This window comes from Camellia sinensis, chromosome 8 (assembly GCF_055761805.1).
Source record: "Camellia sinensis isolate YWXY chromosome 8, ASM5576180v1, whole genome shotgun sequence".
Taxonomy (NCBI): Eukaryota; Viridiplantae; Streptophyta; class Magnoliopsida; order Ericales; family Theaceae; genus Camellia; species Camellia sinensis.
This window is the reverse complement of record NC_138968.1, coordinates 151,310,617-151,330,794: the sequence shown is the minus strand read 5'-3', so window position 1 is coordinate 151,330,794 and position 20,178 is coordinate 151,310,617. Positions and strand designations below refer to the sequence as shown.

The 20,178-nt window shown below is 34.2% G+C and overlaps 1 protein-coding gene and 1 non-coding gene across 2 annotated transcripts; one reads left to right on the top strand and one right to left on the bottom strand.

Annotated features, from left to right (window-relative positions):
• Positions 1–5,027: 5,027 nt before the first annotated feature.
• Positions 5,028–7,709, bottom strand: LOC114269365 (Pentatricopeptide repeat (PPR-like) superfamily protein). The gene has a single exon (XM_082883820.1). The coding sequence runs from the start codon at positions 7,652–7,654 to the stop codon at positions 5,681–5,683; it is 1,974 nt and encodes a 657-aa protein (XP_082739946.1). The 5' UTR covers positions 7,655–7,709; the 3' UTR covers positions 5,028–5,680.
• A 74-nt stretch (positions 7,710–7,783) lies between these two features.
• Positions 7,784–7,855, top strand: TRNAQ-CUG (transfer RNA glutamine (anticodon CUG)). Its single transcript has one exon. It is a non-coding gene; the product is annotated as a tRNA-Gln (tRNA).
• The last annotated feature ends 12,323 nt before the right edge of the window (positions 7,856–20,178 follow it).

Genomic DNA, 20,178 nt, shown 5'->3' with positions numbered 1-20,178 from the left:
TCCTCCAATCACCACCCGCCACGTGTCTGTGGGAGGATTGTGGGGTGATGATTAGAGGGGATCTCTATCATGACTCTTATATTAAATATTGATGCAACGGTGTCAACTAGATTGCCAAGGGTATGGCTGTCACTGGCCCCTCCTAGGGTTGGACCTAGGCAATTCGGAACCGTAGGCTAATTATAAATTTATAATTTTAATTATTTATTTTATATTTTTTAATGTATAAATCATGAGTAAATTACATTAACATTCCCTGAAATTTTAATTTAATATAGATTCTTCATTCACGTTTGAAAAATTACACTTACTCTCTGTCAGATTAAAATGACATGTTTGCCCTTTAGCCTTTCTACATATAAAATAATATAATAATATTGATATTTTATTCATGTCATTTCAAAATAAATAACAATCAGCTTGCTTGGTTGTGTTTTTTCAAAAACACTTTTTAGAAAATTCTACTTTCTTATTTTTCGTATTTTTTTTGTTTTTATTGAATTTTTTTAATATTTTAAGCAATTTTTTTTACTTTTTAGACATACCTAACATAAATATACTTAAAAAGTAAAAATTTGTGAAAAAAACCTTTTAAAAATTCACTAAATACCAAAAATATAAAAAAAAAATACGAAAATTCAGTACATTTTTTATATTTTTATGTATTTATTAAATTTTTAAAATATTTTTTCACAAATTTTTTACTTTTTAGATACATCTAAGTAAAGTGCATCTAAAAAAGGTAAAAAAAATGTTTAAAAATTGAAAAATATTCACTAAAAACAAAAAAACACAAAAACTAAAAAACTGAGTTTTCAAAAAACTTAATTCAAAAAATTCAAACCAAACACACTGAATAATCTTCTTTCATTGAACTTACACAAAAAATTGAATTTCTTTATTTTTCGTATTGTTTTATTTTTACTGAATTTTTTAAAATATTTTAAGTAATTTCTTTTTTAATTTTTTGGATATACCTAATTTGGATATACTTAAGAAATATAATATTTAGTATTTTTTTAAAATTCACTAAATACCAAAAAATATAAAAATATAAAAATTCAGTAATACTGTAATAAATGTGGGTGAATAAACGAAAAAGAAAAATAATGGTAAAAATAAAATTGAAAAATTCTATTTATATATAAAAAATATCATAAAAATATTGTCATGGTGATGTTGTTGTAAATATAAATCATATTTATAGGTATTTTGTTTTAAAGTGAAATGTCACTATTAAGCTATATCATTATGTTTAAAAAATTTACATTTATATATCATTACTCAATAAGAATATGTTCAGGTAGAATTTAATGATAGAAAGTTGTAGAATGTAGTCATGATGATAGAGAGAAAAAATAGTAGGAAAAAAACAAAATGGTCATTTAAAATTTTTTTAAGGCATGATATTAGCCATCCATGGAGTAATTTGTAATGAGAATATAAACTCTAGAGAGAGAAATATAATTTTCCAAATGTGAAAATCTATTTTAAACAAAAATCTTAAAATGTATCAGTGTAATTTACCTATAAATCATACATGAAAGGAAAAAAATTGATCTAATAATAGTAGATTACATGATTTCATTATATTTGTATTGAAAAGAGAGTAGACTTTGAAAATAAACCATCTTTTTAAAGACAATAATGAAATCATGTGTTCTATGATTATTAGAATAGTTTACCCATTTCAATAATGATTTGCATATATAAACTTAAATTATTTGCGAAACTAATTTGTTTTTTAAAATCACACGTTCAAAATATAATTCTATGATGATGTAGACTATTATCATGGTAAATTAAAATTGTGTATTGTAAATGTGATTTTATTGAAATCGCATGTTTAAAATGTAATTTCATTTGAAATTGCATTTTCAACATGTGATTTTAAATGAAATTACATTTTCAACATGCGATTTCAATTGTTATCTATCTGTGACTTGCTACATCGATTCCAATGTAATGTTATCAATCTTAAGTTATGTGGTATATCGTATCATATTTCTTAATATAAAAATGTGTTATAACATTTATATTTTTATGAGTAAAATAAAGTATATAAACATTACAATTGACATAGTTGTAATTTTATGTAGATAGTTGATTTAGAGAGCTGTCAATTGACATAATTGTCACCAACGATGTGAAATTTAAAACCAAATACATTAAATCTCACATTTTTTCATATAATTACGCTAATCTCTCTTTTAGTAAAGTTAAATAGATCGAAACTAATGCAGATATTGTGTAAGTACAAAATAAATAACTTAAAATATACAATTTTATTTAAAAAGGATGATAATATTATTTTTTCATCCATATAACTAAAAAAATTATTGATGAAAATTAAGTATGATACAAATTAAAATAAGGGAACTCAATGTAATTGTGTTAAAATTATAGCGTTCACTATATTATGTTAAGGGAGTCCTTATCTTTTTTAAAAATTCATTTCATTTCAATATATAGCAGGGGAGGGGGGGGAGGTTGGAGAAAAGATATAGAAAAATGCTCATGACTCCCATTTTTCGGAGACATGAATAAAAATTTATATGTATTAAAATAATAGGAATGATTTGACTGCCAAACTAATAACATGTAAATAAAATGTTGAAATAAAAGGACTTTCAATCTGTCAAGTATTTGTTGAATTTCAATTTTAAATGTCATTTTCAGAATAGATTTTGTAATTGCGTAACTTAAAATCGTATTTTCAAAATGTGAGTTTATGTTGAAATTACATGTTAAAATATAATTTCAACTTGCCACGTCAGCACAATAGAAGTCATGTCACTTTGAAATCGCATTTTTAACATGTGATTTCAACTTGTCACATCAGCATAGTAATCCATGTCGACTTGAAATTAAATTTTGAACATGCAATTTTAAATTGAAATTATATGTTCAAAATGCGATTTTAAAAGTGAATTAATTTTTCAAATAGTTTGAAAAGTAAATCAATTCTCTAAATTTTTTTTTAGAATATTAAAAAAAAAAAAACTCCCCAAACTACAACCATTGTGACAGACTGATCTAATTTTCCAAATACCAAAATTTACTCAATTATGTATATCAAATAAGAACTTTTTAACAGAAATAGTGCCATCCATCTCTGAAAGTATTGTAGCACAGAATAGGAAATAGTACTGAAAAAAAAAGAGAAAAAAGAAAAGAAAAGAAAAGGTATTACACCACAAAGCTCAAGTATTAGGGTCTCATTTGGCCATCTTCAGTTTTAATTAAAAAATTATTATAAATTATTACATTAATTTCTCTATTTTTTTTGTATATCTTTTTATAAAAAATTATTAAAATAATATGTTCCCAAACGATGTCTAAATTGAGAGGAGAGCATGTGGTGTGAAAAGTGCAGAAAGAAAATTTAATAGAATATGTGCCCACACACTGTCAGTTGGCCCCATTGATGTCGCAAAAGTATAGCACTGTCCCATACTATATATAATATATATATAGGTGGTTCAAAATAAATTCTAAATAATTACTGGTGTCCATATGCCTTTGGAAGAGAAAAAAAAACAAATGCAGACTCTCTTTTTTTCCCCAGAGAAAACAAACACCTGGTTAGCAGAGGATTGTTCAGCGATTTTCTGAACCATTTCATGATTTAATTTTATTCACGACTAGTAGTCACTTAAGAGCATATTCTTTTTCTTTTTTATTTAAAGATTCATCACTTAGAGCATATTCAATGTTAAAGTGTACACGTAAAAGAAAATAATAATAATAATAAACTCGCTTTACTTTGTGTGTTAAGTATTTGCTTATTTAGTGTCGATATGGCAACGCAGCTCCAATGGAGTAGTCTGCTAACGGCTCAATTAGAGCAAAAATAGGAATCCCAACTCAATAACTGTTTTAGTGACCGACACTAGTCAGCATTTAACACTCTCATTGGAGATGCCTTTTGTTTTTTGCTGGGACTTCAAAAAATACGATATTTTTAACAAAGGAGTGTTTTTCCCTCCTTTTCTATTTGAGGTCTTCGGACAATGAATACATATATATGTTTTGGACTTTGGATAAAGAGGGTCTTGTTTTTGTTGGGCATTTTAACAAAGGTTTTTCTTTATTAAACTTTAGACAATATTCGAAAAAGTGAGGCATTAGATGACTGGCCTCGGCCGCCTAAGAGTTGAGTTGGACCTGAATGGTAAACCCATCACAAACACTCAGAAAGACCAACCTAACATTTGGGGAAGTGAACAACCTTTACCTATTTCTCATCTAAATGGCTCACAGCCATCTGGGATGAGCCAAAGAATATAACTCAATCAAAACGGAAAACCAAAAAACACAAATACAAACAACAAACCCTAATTATTTACACCAGACTGCCAACATCTGTAGATTTGAAGACAAAAGCACTGGGATCTTTGAATTTTTTATAATGTTTGAAGAAGAAAAAATTCACATCTTCTAATAAAAAAATATGTGCTCTCTCTCACATGAATGAGATAGAAATTCCGCATTTTTCTAAATCTTTCTTACTTAATTTTCAAGTAGATTTCTACATATTTTACAATATTTTATCTAAGAATATTATACAATATGTAATATATTATGTGTCCATGACATGTTCCTGTATCCATCTAGGCCATATCTAACTGTAGGATACATATCTCAACGTCCTAAAATCTAAGTTTATGAAGGTCTTACGTTTGGATAAGCTCATTCTCATACCGAAGTCCTTTTAAAATAGTCAGTTGGACAACTAGAATAACACTCAGTATAAATAGCTGGTGATGTTCCAAACAAATATATATATATATATATATAAGCAATATGTGTGATCTTACAACAAAAATAGGATTTCATGCAAAATATTACATGCTATGAAAAATGGTATAAGCTCTTTCCAAATAGCAATCATATGATATGCTTACTCATTTACAAGGCCCTTGTCAACAGACAAAAGTCAACTAATGTTCATTCCATGGATAGAACACAAACATGTTATACCAAACCAAATAAGCAATGGATGCAAAGAGTGGGACCAACTGCTATTTGCAAACCAAGAGAATCATTTCTATTCATAACATGAGCAATTGGCATTAAAATTAAGTCAGGGATGATCTGAAAATTATGTAGGCAGAATATATGAACTTACAAAGATGGCATTCTCCCAAAAGAAATTTCAAGATTTCAGCAGCCACTTAGGAGGGAGGGAACCGTGAAGGTTCTTGTGCATATTTGCCCCTTTTAAACCACTTCATCTCTTCAGATAATGATCAATAAGAGGCTTAGCAAATTCTTCAGGAAAAATTGTCTTCGACAATGGAATCTGGTAGGTGATACAAAGCATAAAACCTCCCATACAAACATGATCGCATAAATGTACCAAACAACTATAGTTGGTACAACATTAAAGCTTTCTGCTCTGTAAACATCCACACCAAACTTGACCAGACATGTCTGCCATCTAAATTATCAGAAGGGTATCTGATAATAATGTTATGAGGTCAATTGTATCACTTCCCAAACCAATTTTCTGATGCTTCTTTTTCTTTATAGATGACCTCTTAAATTAAAAAGATAAATTCTGGTGGGGTCATCATCAGCTCGACAAAGTCAGATGATGAATTATGTCAGGCCAGCTTTGAAGCACACAGCTAAACAAATCATTCAATTCAAGTGGAACCCAAAATCTGGCCAAGAATCAACTGTCAACGAGAATACGAAACTTCACCCGCCTTTTAATGCTACCCATCCTATCATACCCAATGCCAATCTTACTACGCATCAACTTCATTGCCAAATCTGCATTCCCTGCTTTTCTCAAGGCATTGATCAAAATAGTGCGAACTCTTCCAGGTATTTCTCGTCCCCTATCAACAGTCCCATCGGCCAACTTGCAAGCCTGCTCAATACGGCCAGCTTTGCACAAAACATTGATCATATCTTCAAAAGCTGTTTCTGGAATGATCCCCATCGGTGCCAGCTCATCTAAAATCATGCAAGCCCTTGCCACTTTGCCTGAAAGACAGAGCCCAGTTGAAAGAGCTCTAAAAGAAGCAGCAGTAGGAGTAATACCCTTATCAATCATCATATCCCACAACTTCAATGCCTCTTCATTTCTATGCTCTTTGAATAATCCGTCGATTAATATGGTATACGTATACACAGTCTGATCACATCCTTCATCTTCCATTCTCTTAAAGAGCACTAATGCTTCATCAATCTTCCCATTTTTAGCCAAGGCATCAATAAGTGCATTATAGCAATATGAATCCCGTGTGCATCCCTTCTTAACCATTTCTTCAAAAAGTTTCTCAGCTTCATCAACCCTCCCAGCTTTTCCAAGACCATCAATGAGACTTGAGTAGAACACTGCATTTACAGACACATTGTTAACTTTACACCATTTAAAATACTTCACAGCCTCCTCCAACCTCCCACATTTGCATAAACCATTAACAATTACCCCATACGTTACTTCATCAGGTTCAAACCCGTCACTCTTCATTCTCTCAAAAAGCCTTAAAGCCTCTTCTATGTTCCCACATTTGGCATATGAATCGACCAAAGCAGTAAATATAGCCACATTAGCTTTACAACCACTCCGAACCATATTTTCAAAAACAGCATAGCCTTCCGAAGACTTTCCATCTTTACAAAGCCCTCCAATCACTAAACTATAAGCATGAGGTGGAATCTCCAATTGCTTCTCTTCCATTTCTTGGTAAAGACTCAAACAAGAATCGAAATCGCCCTCCGAATAGCACGCCTGCATCAAAGTTAAATAAGTGATCTTATCGGGTTCCACATTTCTCACTTCCATATCTCTAAATTTCTCCATTGCTTTCTGGGTCTTCCCTGACTTACAATACCCTTTAATCATTGTGTTATATGTTACAACATCTGGCCCAACCTTCCCACCTTCCATCACCTCAAAAACCCGCTCTGCGGATTGAATAAACATTGAATTCACCAACCCATTCATTAAAAAGTTATAAGTATACAAACTCGCCTCAATATCATTTTCTTTCATTCGACGCCACACCCACAACAATTCCTCCACCATCCCTAAACTCCCAAAGATCCTAATTAAAGAATTAGCCGCGGAAACATTCATCAACAAACCACTATCCTTAAATTCACCAAACACATCTCTAAGTCTATTCAAATCACCAGATACTGATAGTATATCAATCAAAGAAACATAGCATTCAATATTATGAGTATAACCCTTTTGCTTACCAGTCCAGTAGAATAACCGTAAAGCCGTGTCGAATTGGCCCCGAAGCCGATCGGAACGCAACACGAATGCGACAAAGCTGGGCGACAATTTGATGAGAAACTTGTGGCAATAAGTGTCTAAATTGTGCTCCATGTTTGGTGAATTGTCCAGAAGGTTGAGAATTTGGTGAACCCAAGGGGAGGGTTGGAGGTTTTTGGGGTCCGTGACGAGATCAGAGACGTCAATGAGGGGTTGAACCCACTCTGGAGGTGGGACTGAATAGGTGAAAACCCATCTGGGGTTTGAGCTGAATTGGGAAGTTGGGTTAAGTTTTGTGGGGATTTGTGGTGGGTACAGAGCAGAGTGACAGCTTCCATTGGTGTAGGGAAGGTAAGGTCGAGGGATTTCAGTGAAGGAGGAGAGGGATTTGGTTAGGGTTAGGGTTTTTCTCATTAGGGTTTTTGATTGCTGTGCAGTGAAGAAGGGTGAATGCAGAGAGAGACGATCAAGAACGGGTTTTGCATGTGCGATAAATATTATTAAATATATAATATATATTGTTGTCGTGATATAACACAACAAGGTCCTATGGTCTAGTGGTCAGGACATTGGACTCTGAATCCAGTAACCCGAGTTCAAATCTCGGTAGGACCTCTCTTTTATTAATCATTTTTTAGGCCATTTATGCCAAGTGCGATAATAATAATAACCAAAAAAAAGGGCCATTGTTTGATGAAAAATATAATCTAATTTATTTCGATTTAAGGAGGCAATGCATAATTAAGTAAGGACAGAGTAAATTTTATTTTATTTTCTTAAACAATATTGTCCATGCATATATGTCATACATAACTCTTTTCATGAGTAACATTTTTCATTTTATTTTATTTTATATAAGTTTAAAAATGTTGTGTATGTGTATTTTGGTTAGTTCATTTAGTATGTACTTTATTTTTTGTAACATTAAAATATTACTGTGAATTAGAGTAACGTGCTATTATGAGACAGAATAACATGTTACTGTTTACATCAATTTTGACTGTATTTTTTATTTTTTAAGAATTTCATAGTCAATATGAATTTTATTTGATAGATCTTGATGAGAGGATTCTAAAAATATTAATTTTATTAAAAATTAGCATTTACATCAAAAGTTATATTATTTTAAAATTTAAAATATTAAATTACTCACTAAACCACTATTTGACATCCCTTATATTAGTACATTTTTTTTAAAAAAAAATTATCTTTTTTAAGTCACATTACCTGTCTATTTTTTGTACATCTTTTCGTAAAAAGTCAAAAAGTATATTTATGTAGATCATCCCAAACACCCTCTATGTATATTTTGATAATAGTGGTATGTATTGGACTTTTAAAAGAAAATTTTTGGGATACTTACGTATAAGTTCTAATAAGTGAACTTATTATCTAATAAGTCCTATGAGAAAAATTTGTCATAAAAACAATCACTAATTATAAGTTTTAGCGACAATTTATAAAAATTATGACAAAAAAAAAATTACTAATTGTCAATTTTTAACAACGTATATAAAAAATTGTCACAAAAAAATTATTTTTAGAGACAATTTTACTAAGACTTTTTCAATAGGACTTGATGGGAATTAAGGCTAATTATTAGAACCTATTAGTTGTTTATCCAAATTTTTTTGTATTTATCCTTAATACATTTAAGTTTTGTTGTGAAGGAATTTTGACCCAAAAAAAAAAAAAAAATCTGACTCATTTAAATCATATTACTTTTTTACTTTTTTACACGTTTTTTTTATGATTAAAAAAAAAAGAAGAAAAAAAAACCTTCGCCAATCCAGCCTTAGTGCTTCAGGGAAAAACTCCAAAAACAAAACTATATAAAAAAGTATTGTGTATTTGATTTGAGTTTTTTGGATTAAATTTTTCAAAAATTAATTTTTTTGTTTTTCGTCTCTTTTTGTTTTTAGTGGATATTTTTAAAATTTTAAGTATTTTTTTTATTTTTTTTATACACCTTACTTAGATGTATCTAAAAAGTAAAAAATTTGTGAAAAAATATTTTAAAAAATTAATAAATACATAAAAATATAAAAAAAATGCTGAATTCTCGTATTTTTTTGTATTTTTGATATTTAGTGAATTTTTAAAAGATTTTTTCACAAAAATTATACTTTTTATGTGTATTTATGTTAGGTGTATCTAAAAATTAAAAAAATTTGCTTAAAATATTAAAAAAATTTAGTAACAATAAAAAATAAAAAAAGAAAAAACAAGAAAGTAAATTTTCTGAAAAGCATTTTTGAAAAACCAAAAACAAGCAAGCTAATTTGTTTTTTTTATTTTTATTTTCAAAGAAAAGAGAAAGAACAAGTAAAACAGTGCAACATGAGAAGTTTCCAAGGGTCATCCATCCTAATACTATTATCGTCTAAGCACACTTAACTGCAGAGTTTGATAGAATCTAGTACATTAGTTTAAAATGTTAAATTTGAAAGAAATGGAAATATAAATTGCTTAGTTTTGTTTGGTTGGATTATATATATATATATAAATTGAACATTACATTGTAAATTGAGAGATCATTGGGATGTAGTCTAATCGTCTAGTAGCTACACTTAGGCCATGTTTGTTTGGGTGGACATGAGCTTGGGATTGGACTAATAGTCCAATAAAATTATTAATCCGATGTTTGGTTAAACAATTGAAGTACGGACTAATTATTTTAAACTTGACTATTAGTTAAGATAGGATACATAATCCAACGGATTCGTAGTCCTAGGACTATTAGTCATGGGAATGCTAATCCAGTCCGTCCAAACAAACATGGCCTTAAGGTGTAGTGAGTGGGAGGTCAAGAGTTTGAATTGATGGAATAACAGCGGCCTTTTAATTGTAATCTAACTATACTTATATACTTAGGCTATCTCAAGAAGAAGAAAAAATAAAAAAGTAAGTTGGGAGAATCAACTTCCTTTTTATCTTTTGTGGCTTGTGTGTGTGTGTGTGTGTGTGTGTGTGTGTGTGTGTGTGTGTGTGTGTGTGTTATATCTCTCCAAACGCAACATAACAGTCTATGATGTATTTGTGAGAAATAATCAAAATAAAAGATCCCACTTATTCATTTAAAAATTTGATAAGTTGTGTTTTTAGTATTTCAGATGCCATAGTAGACTGATAATTTTTTTCCCGCGGCATGACTCGAATCCTTGATTTTCCAATGAGATAAATGGATTGTGAGCAACAAAATTTTATAAACTTAAACACATAATATTTTTATTTTACATTTTGAAATTTGATTTTTTTTTTATTATAATGAATTTTATTGATGAGTGTTATAAAAGTACTCATTAACTAATTTAAAATGATTGGACATTTTTAACAAAAATATTGTTCAATTATTTTAAAGTTTGTTAATTAATATTTTACGACATTTGTTAAAAAAAATTATTGTATTAATAGGACATAGAATAAAATTGTAGATAGTTTTTTTGACCAATAATATTTATAAAATAAAGTACTGTAATATTCTTTGAAAAAAGAAAAAGTACCCAAAAGAAAAAATTATGTTCGATCCTAATAATAAAATAAATCATGAATTTTTAATTTTATCAATTTAAATTATAAATTATAAATTTATTTTTATTTAAATTATATGCCTATTTTTATTAAGTAAAACTAATGAAAAAAAGGCATTTTAATTATTAAACTTAACAAAAAATAATTTTTTAGACATTTTATATATATATATATACACACACATTGAGTCTAATGACCAAAATATAATTTTTAGTTAGTTTACTTAACGAATTGGCCTATTTTATGAAGTAGATTAAAAGTTTACTTTTGGACTTTTTTTTAAAAAATGTGCAAAATAGTAGAGAGATGATGTGATAAAAAAAACCAAAAAATTAAGAAGCTAGTTTTTAACTGTATCGCCAAAATGGGTCAGACTAATAATTTAAAGAATAAATTAATGATAAATCCAATATAAAGAGGGTGCAAGGCATTAGGTTCAAGAGATGTTTTTTGTTAATGAGAAGTCCATACTTTGTAAAATAATTTGGTGAGAAGTCTTAGAAAACATTTTGTTTTTAAGTTTACACCTTAATTTTTTTATTTGTTTGACTTTTTGTTGACTATTTGTTGAAATTTTTTATCTGTTAAAATTTCTATTTGTTCAATTTTTTTTATCTGTTTAAATTTTAAATTTTTTATCAACTGCTCAAATTTCAACTTATACACACAGATTTTAGATTATGATTAAGGAAAAATAGATATGCACCAAGATTACGACTTAAACTCTTCCTCTTCTCTCTTTCCAATCTATGGAAAAAAAAAAAAGAAAAAAATTGCAATTTCTTTCATCACCATCAACAACAACAGCAACAACAACAACTACAACCACAACACACATTCTTGCATATATATACAAACAATTTCCAGAGATTTTCTTTGAAGAGTCAATTCAATACAAAAACCCGAGCACCAAAGTAAAATCACAAGCAAAAATGCACAAAGCTCTACCGCTGTGTGTAGACACCCAATTTTTGACTGCCTGCAAGGCTCAAGCGCTTTGTTTGGTACACTTGATGATAAAAGTGGTGTTGTGCATAGTTCGAGGTCTCAACGAAGGGGCTATGTTTAAGCTCCGAAACAATACCAAACCTTCAATATTCTCACTGTTTATACCCCATAAATCCATTTTTATACGTTGTGTCCCTGTGCTGAGTCTGAAGCAGAGAGACAGGGATCACATTGAGGCCCGATAGTGCCTCATTGAGAGCCGGCCGTGGCTATTGATGGCTGGTCGTGCCTTAGTAGCGAGAAACACTGTTCTGGGCGGGAGCCCGCCAACTGTCCATTTTTTAAGATATTTATGACCCCTCTTGCTCAAATTCTATAAAAACGAAGTTGTATCTCTGTTTTGAGGGTTGAAGAATTTCTAAAAAGTTTATACACCTTCTTGAGAGCTCATTCTTCTTATGCAAGCAACCTTTGAGCAAGCTTACCACCTTGAACTTATATCCATACACCATATACACCTTCACACCTTAGGCTTGGAACCTTGGTTGAGTCTTGAGCATCACAATTCAAACTTGAGAGTGCGTTTAGACTTAGTTGGATTCACAACAAAGAGTTTACCTTTCTTGAGAGGTATAAGCTTACTATATCTTCTCTTGCTCTCTTTTCTATCATTTGCTATCAAGTTCTTGTTTTTTTGTATTATTTTGATCTTCCTTCAAGTGTCTAAGCGTGGGTTTGGAGAGCTACCAAAGGGTAGAGAGAGTTATCACTCTTTCTTACACCTTCACCTATAGCTCAAACCCTTGTTTTTACACCCTTTTTTTTGCTTTCTAAATTGATTTTTCAGAGTTTAAAAGAGGATAAAAATTATGCTTTGAGGTTTCAAAAGTGGAGGGGTTAGCCACCCCATCTTGTTCTTGCTTACTAGCCTTATTGTCTTTCTTTGCTGTTTCGCTTTTTAGGCTCTTTTCATGCACTTTGAGCCACTGTTTTTCACCTATTAGAGGTTGTTTTAGGGTTATCCTAGGTTGTTTAATTAATTCATACTTTGATTAGTTTGCTTGTTGTCTCATATGTTCGCATACATTGCTTGTTGCATATTGTTCTTGGCCTTTCTTTGTCTAATTTCCATGCTTAAGAGCCTCATTTTAATAATCAACTTACTATTCATTTCTTTCATTTGAGAGTTGTTTTAATCGGTTGACGGTTATTCAAAACATGAACTAGAGATCTATGTTTAATGGCTTAATCTCTACGGAGATTCATTGTCAATGGCATAGTCTCTTTTTCATGTTGAGAATCACTTCCCGTTTGACATGTTTCTCACTTAGTGGACGTAACCATCATCTTGGACAAATGGGTTAAAGAATGGTAAAGACTAATGAATTTGGCTTAAAATGAATCAACTCACATAAAGAAAATGAGTTATTTTGCTTGGGCTTGGTCGGATGTTATGTCGAGTCTATTGTGTCAAGAGTCGTCACATGTCAATTCATGGTGTTTTGACGATCCTTGAAGCGTCTTTACTCCCTTATTTTGAGCTCATCCCATGATAAAGGGAAGGGATGGTTGTTATTCATTGCATTCATTGAATTTTGTCCAAATTATAACCGAAATCATTAAGCAAACAAATTGCTCATTGATGATTTTGAAAACGATTCTAACATTCTCTTGAGGCTTTCCCATGACAGAGAAGTGTGAGAGGGACAAACAGAGTTTAGAATAACTTTGTTTGCACTGTTTTCACTTCAGAGCACAAAACAGGATTTTGTATAAAATTAAGGCACGGCCGGCCTTATTTAGGCCCAGCTGGGCTTCGTTGGGGGCCGGCCGACCATCAATGTTTGGTTAACAGTATGATTTGTAGAAAATAGAGGGCAGTGGCTGAAAGTGAAACAGAGCAGTTCTTAGACACTGTGCATGCAGCCCTTTTGCATCCTTACTTACATCAATGTTATAAATTAAGGCTCCAAGTATTGTTGTAATTTATTATTATTGTTGTAGTCAGTTCTTGTTGTAATCATTGTTGTAATTATCGTTATTTTTTATTTGTAATTGTAATAGCTAGTTTATTTCTCATTATTATCCTTGTTGTAATAGAGTAGTTAACTAGTTAATTTTTTGCTTATTTATTCATTTGGTTTTGTAATAATTAGTTTAATTCGGACTCTCGGACTTTGATTCACACCCTCTTGCGTGAGGGCAAACATGTAATAAGTTGTATGTCTTCCAACCCCACATCTTTCTCTCTTTTACTTATTTGCTTAGGATGGTTACTATAGAACATCATTTTTCAAATTAGCATTCTTATGATTCACATCCATTGTCTTGTATATGTCCAAGGTTTGACTCATCATACTAACTAAATGTTTAGAATTCATCGCTTGAATACGTGCTTTATCGCATGTCTTGAATGGAATCATATACCATGTTCATAGCCGAGCCTATTAAAATTACATAACTTGTATGTGTCGCATTAATCATATTGCATTAATTAGGAGCATGCATATTTTCTAATTATTTTGCTTTATATTGGCTCGGAGTACTAGGTGAGCAATTTTGAGCTTTAGCATGATACATTGTGTGTTAGTGTTATAATGTCAAGCATGCTTTCTATGAGGCTAAGTGCTTAATTGATATATCTGCGAGAATGCCTGTGGATGAAGACTAATTGTCAAAATTGGGACAAATTGATTAATGTGCATACAAACTCACCTTTTCAAATGACACGTATTAAAACAATTTTTCAAATAAAACATGAAAATCAAAATGTTCTAATTTTTACAAATTAGTCTATACTAATTTGTGTGCAACACATAGTAAAATTAGTTAATAATCAGAACAAGAGTATATCATGTAAATAAGAATCACATCATGTTTAGTAGAGGTCGATCTTTGATCGGGCGAGTGGGGTGCTCAATTCATGACATTTCCCTCTCGTACCTAAGTTTCCCAAGCTGAGAACACTTTGGTGATGACGGATAAGTGGCCTTTGGCACGAGTCTCGGGTTTCCTAAATTTTTCAAAAATATTTAGGTGGCGACTCTATAATCTGGCAAAGCAGTCCCATTTTGACATTTTTGATTCAAATCGATTTTTCAAAAGAATTACCGATTTTGGACTCATTTGTATTCATTGTTTAACATTGCACTTGTGAAATCAGATTCGGAACCATGGGAGTCCGAACTGTAGGGCTAGTCGTATCCGAAAGGAGCATGAAAAGCAAGCTACAGTTTCTGGGGACTCTGTTGGGGATTTAGAAAACTTGACTTGAAACTCATGATGTGAAATTTTATCTACACTTACATGTTCTTTGCATTGCATTTGCATGGTTACTTTAAGTCACTGTATTTTCCATCTGCTAGTCGTGGACGGTTTGCCGGAGGCTTGCCAAAAGGCTGACCTGTCATGGGCTCTGCCATGTTGGAACATAACCTTTGGATCTAGATTACCGCCGTACCGCTTGATCCTCCTTTCACTTCTCAGTGTTAAGTGTGAGAGGTATATTAGGTAATCTTGCTGAGGTACCCTTTCGACCATTTAACCTAGTTGCATATAGTGAAGCTATAGTGACTATTCCAACTTAGGACAAGATGCCACCCATTTGCAGGATATTGTGAAACTCATTGTTTGAAAGTAGTACAGCTTAGATCATGTCAAAAATCTAGGACAAGGTAACCCTACCCCCTCATAGGGGTGTTTTGGTTCCTTTTACTTGGTATGTGCTTTTACAGTGAGACCGTACATGATGGTTCATATCAGTATGAGTTTGAGAACAGAGTTTAGTAGGGATTACAGTTCAGCTGTGTGTCATGACAATTGTGAATTGGGGCCGAAGTGCTGTCCAATTTTGATTATGTTTTTCTTTCTTTCTTTTTGCTAGGTAGTTTACCATCATAGCTTCAGAAAGACCCAATATTCCCCAAGTTGTGTGGACTCGCTTTGGCAGGCTTTGCAAAGCTCAAGACCTTGTTGGTGGCCAGCCTGTGTTGGTCTCACTTCCGCTAGTCACTTGATGAAGAAGGAATAGACAGTCAGCAACACCAATACAAAGCACTCGGCAAACACCAATCCATTCTCACTCAATCAGTTCACCCAAACCAGCAATGGCACGGAATACAACACAGAACGCGGAGGAATTTACTGCCATGATGCGGCTTTCTAGAGAACCATGGACATTGTAAACCAAAGGATAGCTGCACAGGATGAAATTATCGCTGATCTACGATGTATATCTGGGGCATCCATATCAACTGTGCATCCGGTCCTGGCTGCTCAGCCAAACTTGGATCTACCCCCACCAGTAGAAAATCTCCAAATCCCAGATCTTCAGGAAATGTTTCCCTTGGCTCTGGCTTATAGGCCTTCGGTTCAACCTCCTGCAGGAATCTTTCCTTTTGATATCAATGAAATTGATCTGACCTTGGTCAAGATTGCTAGATTAGAGAAAGCATTGAAGAAATCCCAGGGCCTCAATTCCATTCCGGATATAGAAGACAGGTACACTGAGGCTTTGGTCAGATTACCGAAGAAATTTAAGATGCCCCACATCGACAGGTTCGATGGAAGTGGAGATCTGATTGTGCATGTCCGGTTGTTTTCAGATGTATTAAGGCCCATGGGTTTGTCTCGGGTGCAGAAGCTCTTGTTATTTGGAAGAACCTTATCTGATGTGGCGGCCATCTGGAACGCTAAATTGAAAGACTCAACAAAGCGAAATTGAGAGGAGCTATCTGAGACATTTGTCAACCAATACTCATATAACACCCAGATAAAGGTAACCATCAGTGAGCTGGAGGCTACTACCCAAAACCCCAAAGAATCATTCATTGATTTTGTCACCTAGTGGAGAGCCAAGGCTGCCCGAATGACAAATAAACCTGCTGAAAGAGAACAAGTTTGACTGGTGGTCCAGAATCTTGAACCAGATATGCTGCAGAGGATGATAGTGGCACCGTTATCCACCTTTGCTTCCTTGCACAAGCTGGGGATCCAGATTGAGAGTGCATTAAAAAAGGGCATTATCCATAGAACAAGCGAACCCGCAAGAAGGCCATTTTCTCAGAATACCAATGCTAGTAATAGCGCTATTCCACGGCTTGCGGATGTCAGTACCGTTGTTTCAACGACCAAGATGGCTGATTCCTTCGCTACTGTCTCAACCTCACAACTTTCACAAAATACTAGCCCACCACGAAACTGAAGAGTTTTTACTCCTCTCCATATGAGCCCAGTCCGCGTCCTTAAACTATTAATGAAAATATGGACATCTCAAGCCTCTCGATCGTCGTCTACTTCCAGACCCATTGCCCTCCAAACATGACCTTACCCAGTATTACATCTTCCACCAACAACATGGCCATCCTACAAACCTGTGCTGCCGTTTACATCATGAGATCCAAGATCTCATTGACAACAAAGTCATCGCCCCACCTTCCAAACCAAACGTAACAACCAACCCACTTCTTGCAGATAAAAAAATTCCCCTGCCCAGAAACATTAACCATATCCATACACTACCCCTCACCTTCAACCCTAGCACATACATTACCTTATCCCACCTACCAAAACCAGAGGTGGTTCTTCCAGAAGGCATAAACATGTGCATGATCGATCTAACACCACAAATCCAATCCAAGCTTGTGGCAGTAGAAATGAAGAAAGAAAAGAATGCACTGAAGATAAGGCAGTCTGATACCCGTGCCATAGAGAAGGGGGTCTTGCTTGCAGAGGAGTACGATCCCAGTTTATACATTGTGGCCGTCGATTAGCCAAAGCCAATAGTCATAGTTCCAGACTTTCTTAGCATTAATGCTATCAGGGAAGGCCAGTTAGGGCAACATCAGAATGATTGGCCTGAACAAGGCCTAAATGACTTGGCTGACTTAGAAGAGGATTTAGCCGAGCGGGAAAAGGATCTAGACTACCTCTACTTCTTCGAAGAAGAGGATACAAGCAGTGTACAACTGGGATGGTGGGATCCGAGCTAGCCAAAAATAATCAATGGATGGTTGAGTGAGGAAGAGTTAGATGTGAAGGAACAGATAGGAGAGATTGGGAAGGAAGAAGAAATTGGTGCTAGTGGTAAGGCTGATGTTGCACCTCTGATTAAGAAAGAACAGTCACTGGAACAATTTTAAAGAGAGAGGATAAAAGAAATTCAGACAAAGATAGCTCTGGAGCAAGGAAAAAGAAAAGAGAAAGAAGAACTCGAAACAATGATGGGTGATGTCCAAATTACCAAAAAGGTCGAATGGGAGCCCAGTGATCGAAAAAAGATGTTATGGAAACTCCGAAAACATCGGGATTCAGAAACCAAGACTGTGGTGGAGGAAAAAAGGTATGATGATGGGACGCGTGATGTCAATGTGCTCCAGATAGAACCTGATGTTAGCCCGACCATGACTGTAGGAGAGTGGTGGGAAGACAACGACCTAAGTCATGCGTACACTGACGAAGGGTGGAAAACTGATACCTTGGATAACACCTGATATACTGATAAGATCAATCATATGACCCAGAGTGGTTGGTACTTCAAACCCGTGGCATTAGATCAGCCAGAGACCTCTGGAAAAGAGGTTGAAGAGCAAAAGAGAAGGATGTTGAAGAAAACCTAGTCTTGAAACAGCTCAAGAAGATTCAGGCTGGCATATCAATCTTGGGGCTTATAATGGCATCCCGGGAGCATAGGCAAGCATTGTTCGAGGCAATGAACTGGACCAAACTACCTATTGATACCACTGTTGACCAATTGGTATCGTTGGTTACATTCGAGGACATTATGTCGGTGATATCTTTTACGGATAAGGAGTTACCACCTGAGGGTGCCAACCACAACCGTCCCTTATATGTAACCCTGGAAAGTAGGAAAAAGTGGATTCCAATGGTGTTAGTAAATACTAGATCGAAAATCAATATATGTCCAGTGAGGACTGCCTATGCCATTGGTTTGAGGCCGGTTGACTTTCCACCTACGACTCAGGCCGTCCGGGGTTATGACAATACAAGCTGGGGTGTTGTGGGAACGTTTAAAAGCCATATCCTAATCGACCCGTCTGATCATGAAGTGGAATTCCATGTCATGGACGTTCCGGCCACTTTTAATCTACTATTGGGAAGGCCCTAGCTACATCAGACGAGGGTTGTATCATCAACAATCCATCAGTTAGTGAAGTACCCATTCAAAGGCAAGATTGCCACTGTGTACGAAAATTTTACGATCCATCCTTCCCAGGAAACCATTGCGCCATTATTGGAAATCATACATGGGGAGGAGGACATATTCCTTTATGGCTTTTCTCTGGCAGAAGCCCGGTTGGTCCAAACCATCATGACGGAGGGCGATGGAAACTACGTGAGTGCGCAATTTATCTACATAATGAACAAGCAGGGGCATATGCCTGGATCAAGACTAGGCCGAAGTGGTAGGCAGGGGGGCACTGTCGCCAAGGAAATGAGTCACAACCTTCATGCTTTTGGGCTGGGATACAAACCTACCATTGTAGATTGGCAAAAGAATGTGGAGGAGTTGTAAGGAAGGTTGAAAGAAAAAAAGGACTGGGAGGCAGTATGAGTTAGTCCACAAACCAATACAAAGGACCTTAAACGGGCGTTTTGTCCGCCAAGGGAAAGAATTTCCCTTTTGTGGATTCCCAGAGTCTTGGTATGACTGGGAAACAAAAACAAGGTATCCGGGGTTCGAGATCTTCTTCGAACACCAGTTACCAGAAGAGGAGGATGAACAAGCAGACCTGAGCCCTAGCACAGATCAAGGCGGGACTGCAAGCCTGGACATTAAAGAGGAAGAGCTGTTGAGAAAAGCGCTGGATGACCTACTAACAAGTTCCACTATTGGAGCTGAGACTACCAACTTGGGGGATAGTTTCATTATCTCAATGATCAGGGATAACCTAGCAGCGGATTTCTCCAATCTTATCATGGATGCATCTGAGGCTCCACGCCTGGACTGAAAGTTTGAACAAGGCGTCATCAACAGTTCTAGATCGAATAGTAAGTCCGGATCTGATTCCACTAAGTCTATGGAGTCGGAATTAGATTCGAGTTCCTCTGAGTCTGGTACTTCTAAGAGTGGTAACCCGGATACCAAAGTCCTATCTAGGTCGTCTTTTAGCTTTTCTTTCGAGTCTACTATAACCGAAGATCTAGACTTTTTGAATGGGAATGCTGTGGACTTTGCCTACTTCTCTGTGCCTTTGGTTTGTTGTATTGATCTTAATTTTCAAAATTTTGACATGAACGAAAAGGAAGAAATTCCTCAGGTTTTGAAAATTTTGGTTGATCATGAAGAGGAAAGGCATGTTAAGCCCTATACGGATGAAATCGTATCCATTAACGTGGATACTGAGGAAGATCCTCGCTTGGGTACAGATCGGGTCCACGTTGTCTTCGGAGGAACGCGAGCGTTTAATCGCTTTATTCAAAAATTTCAAAAATGTTTT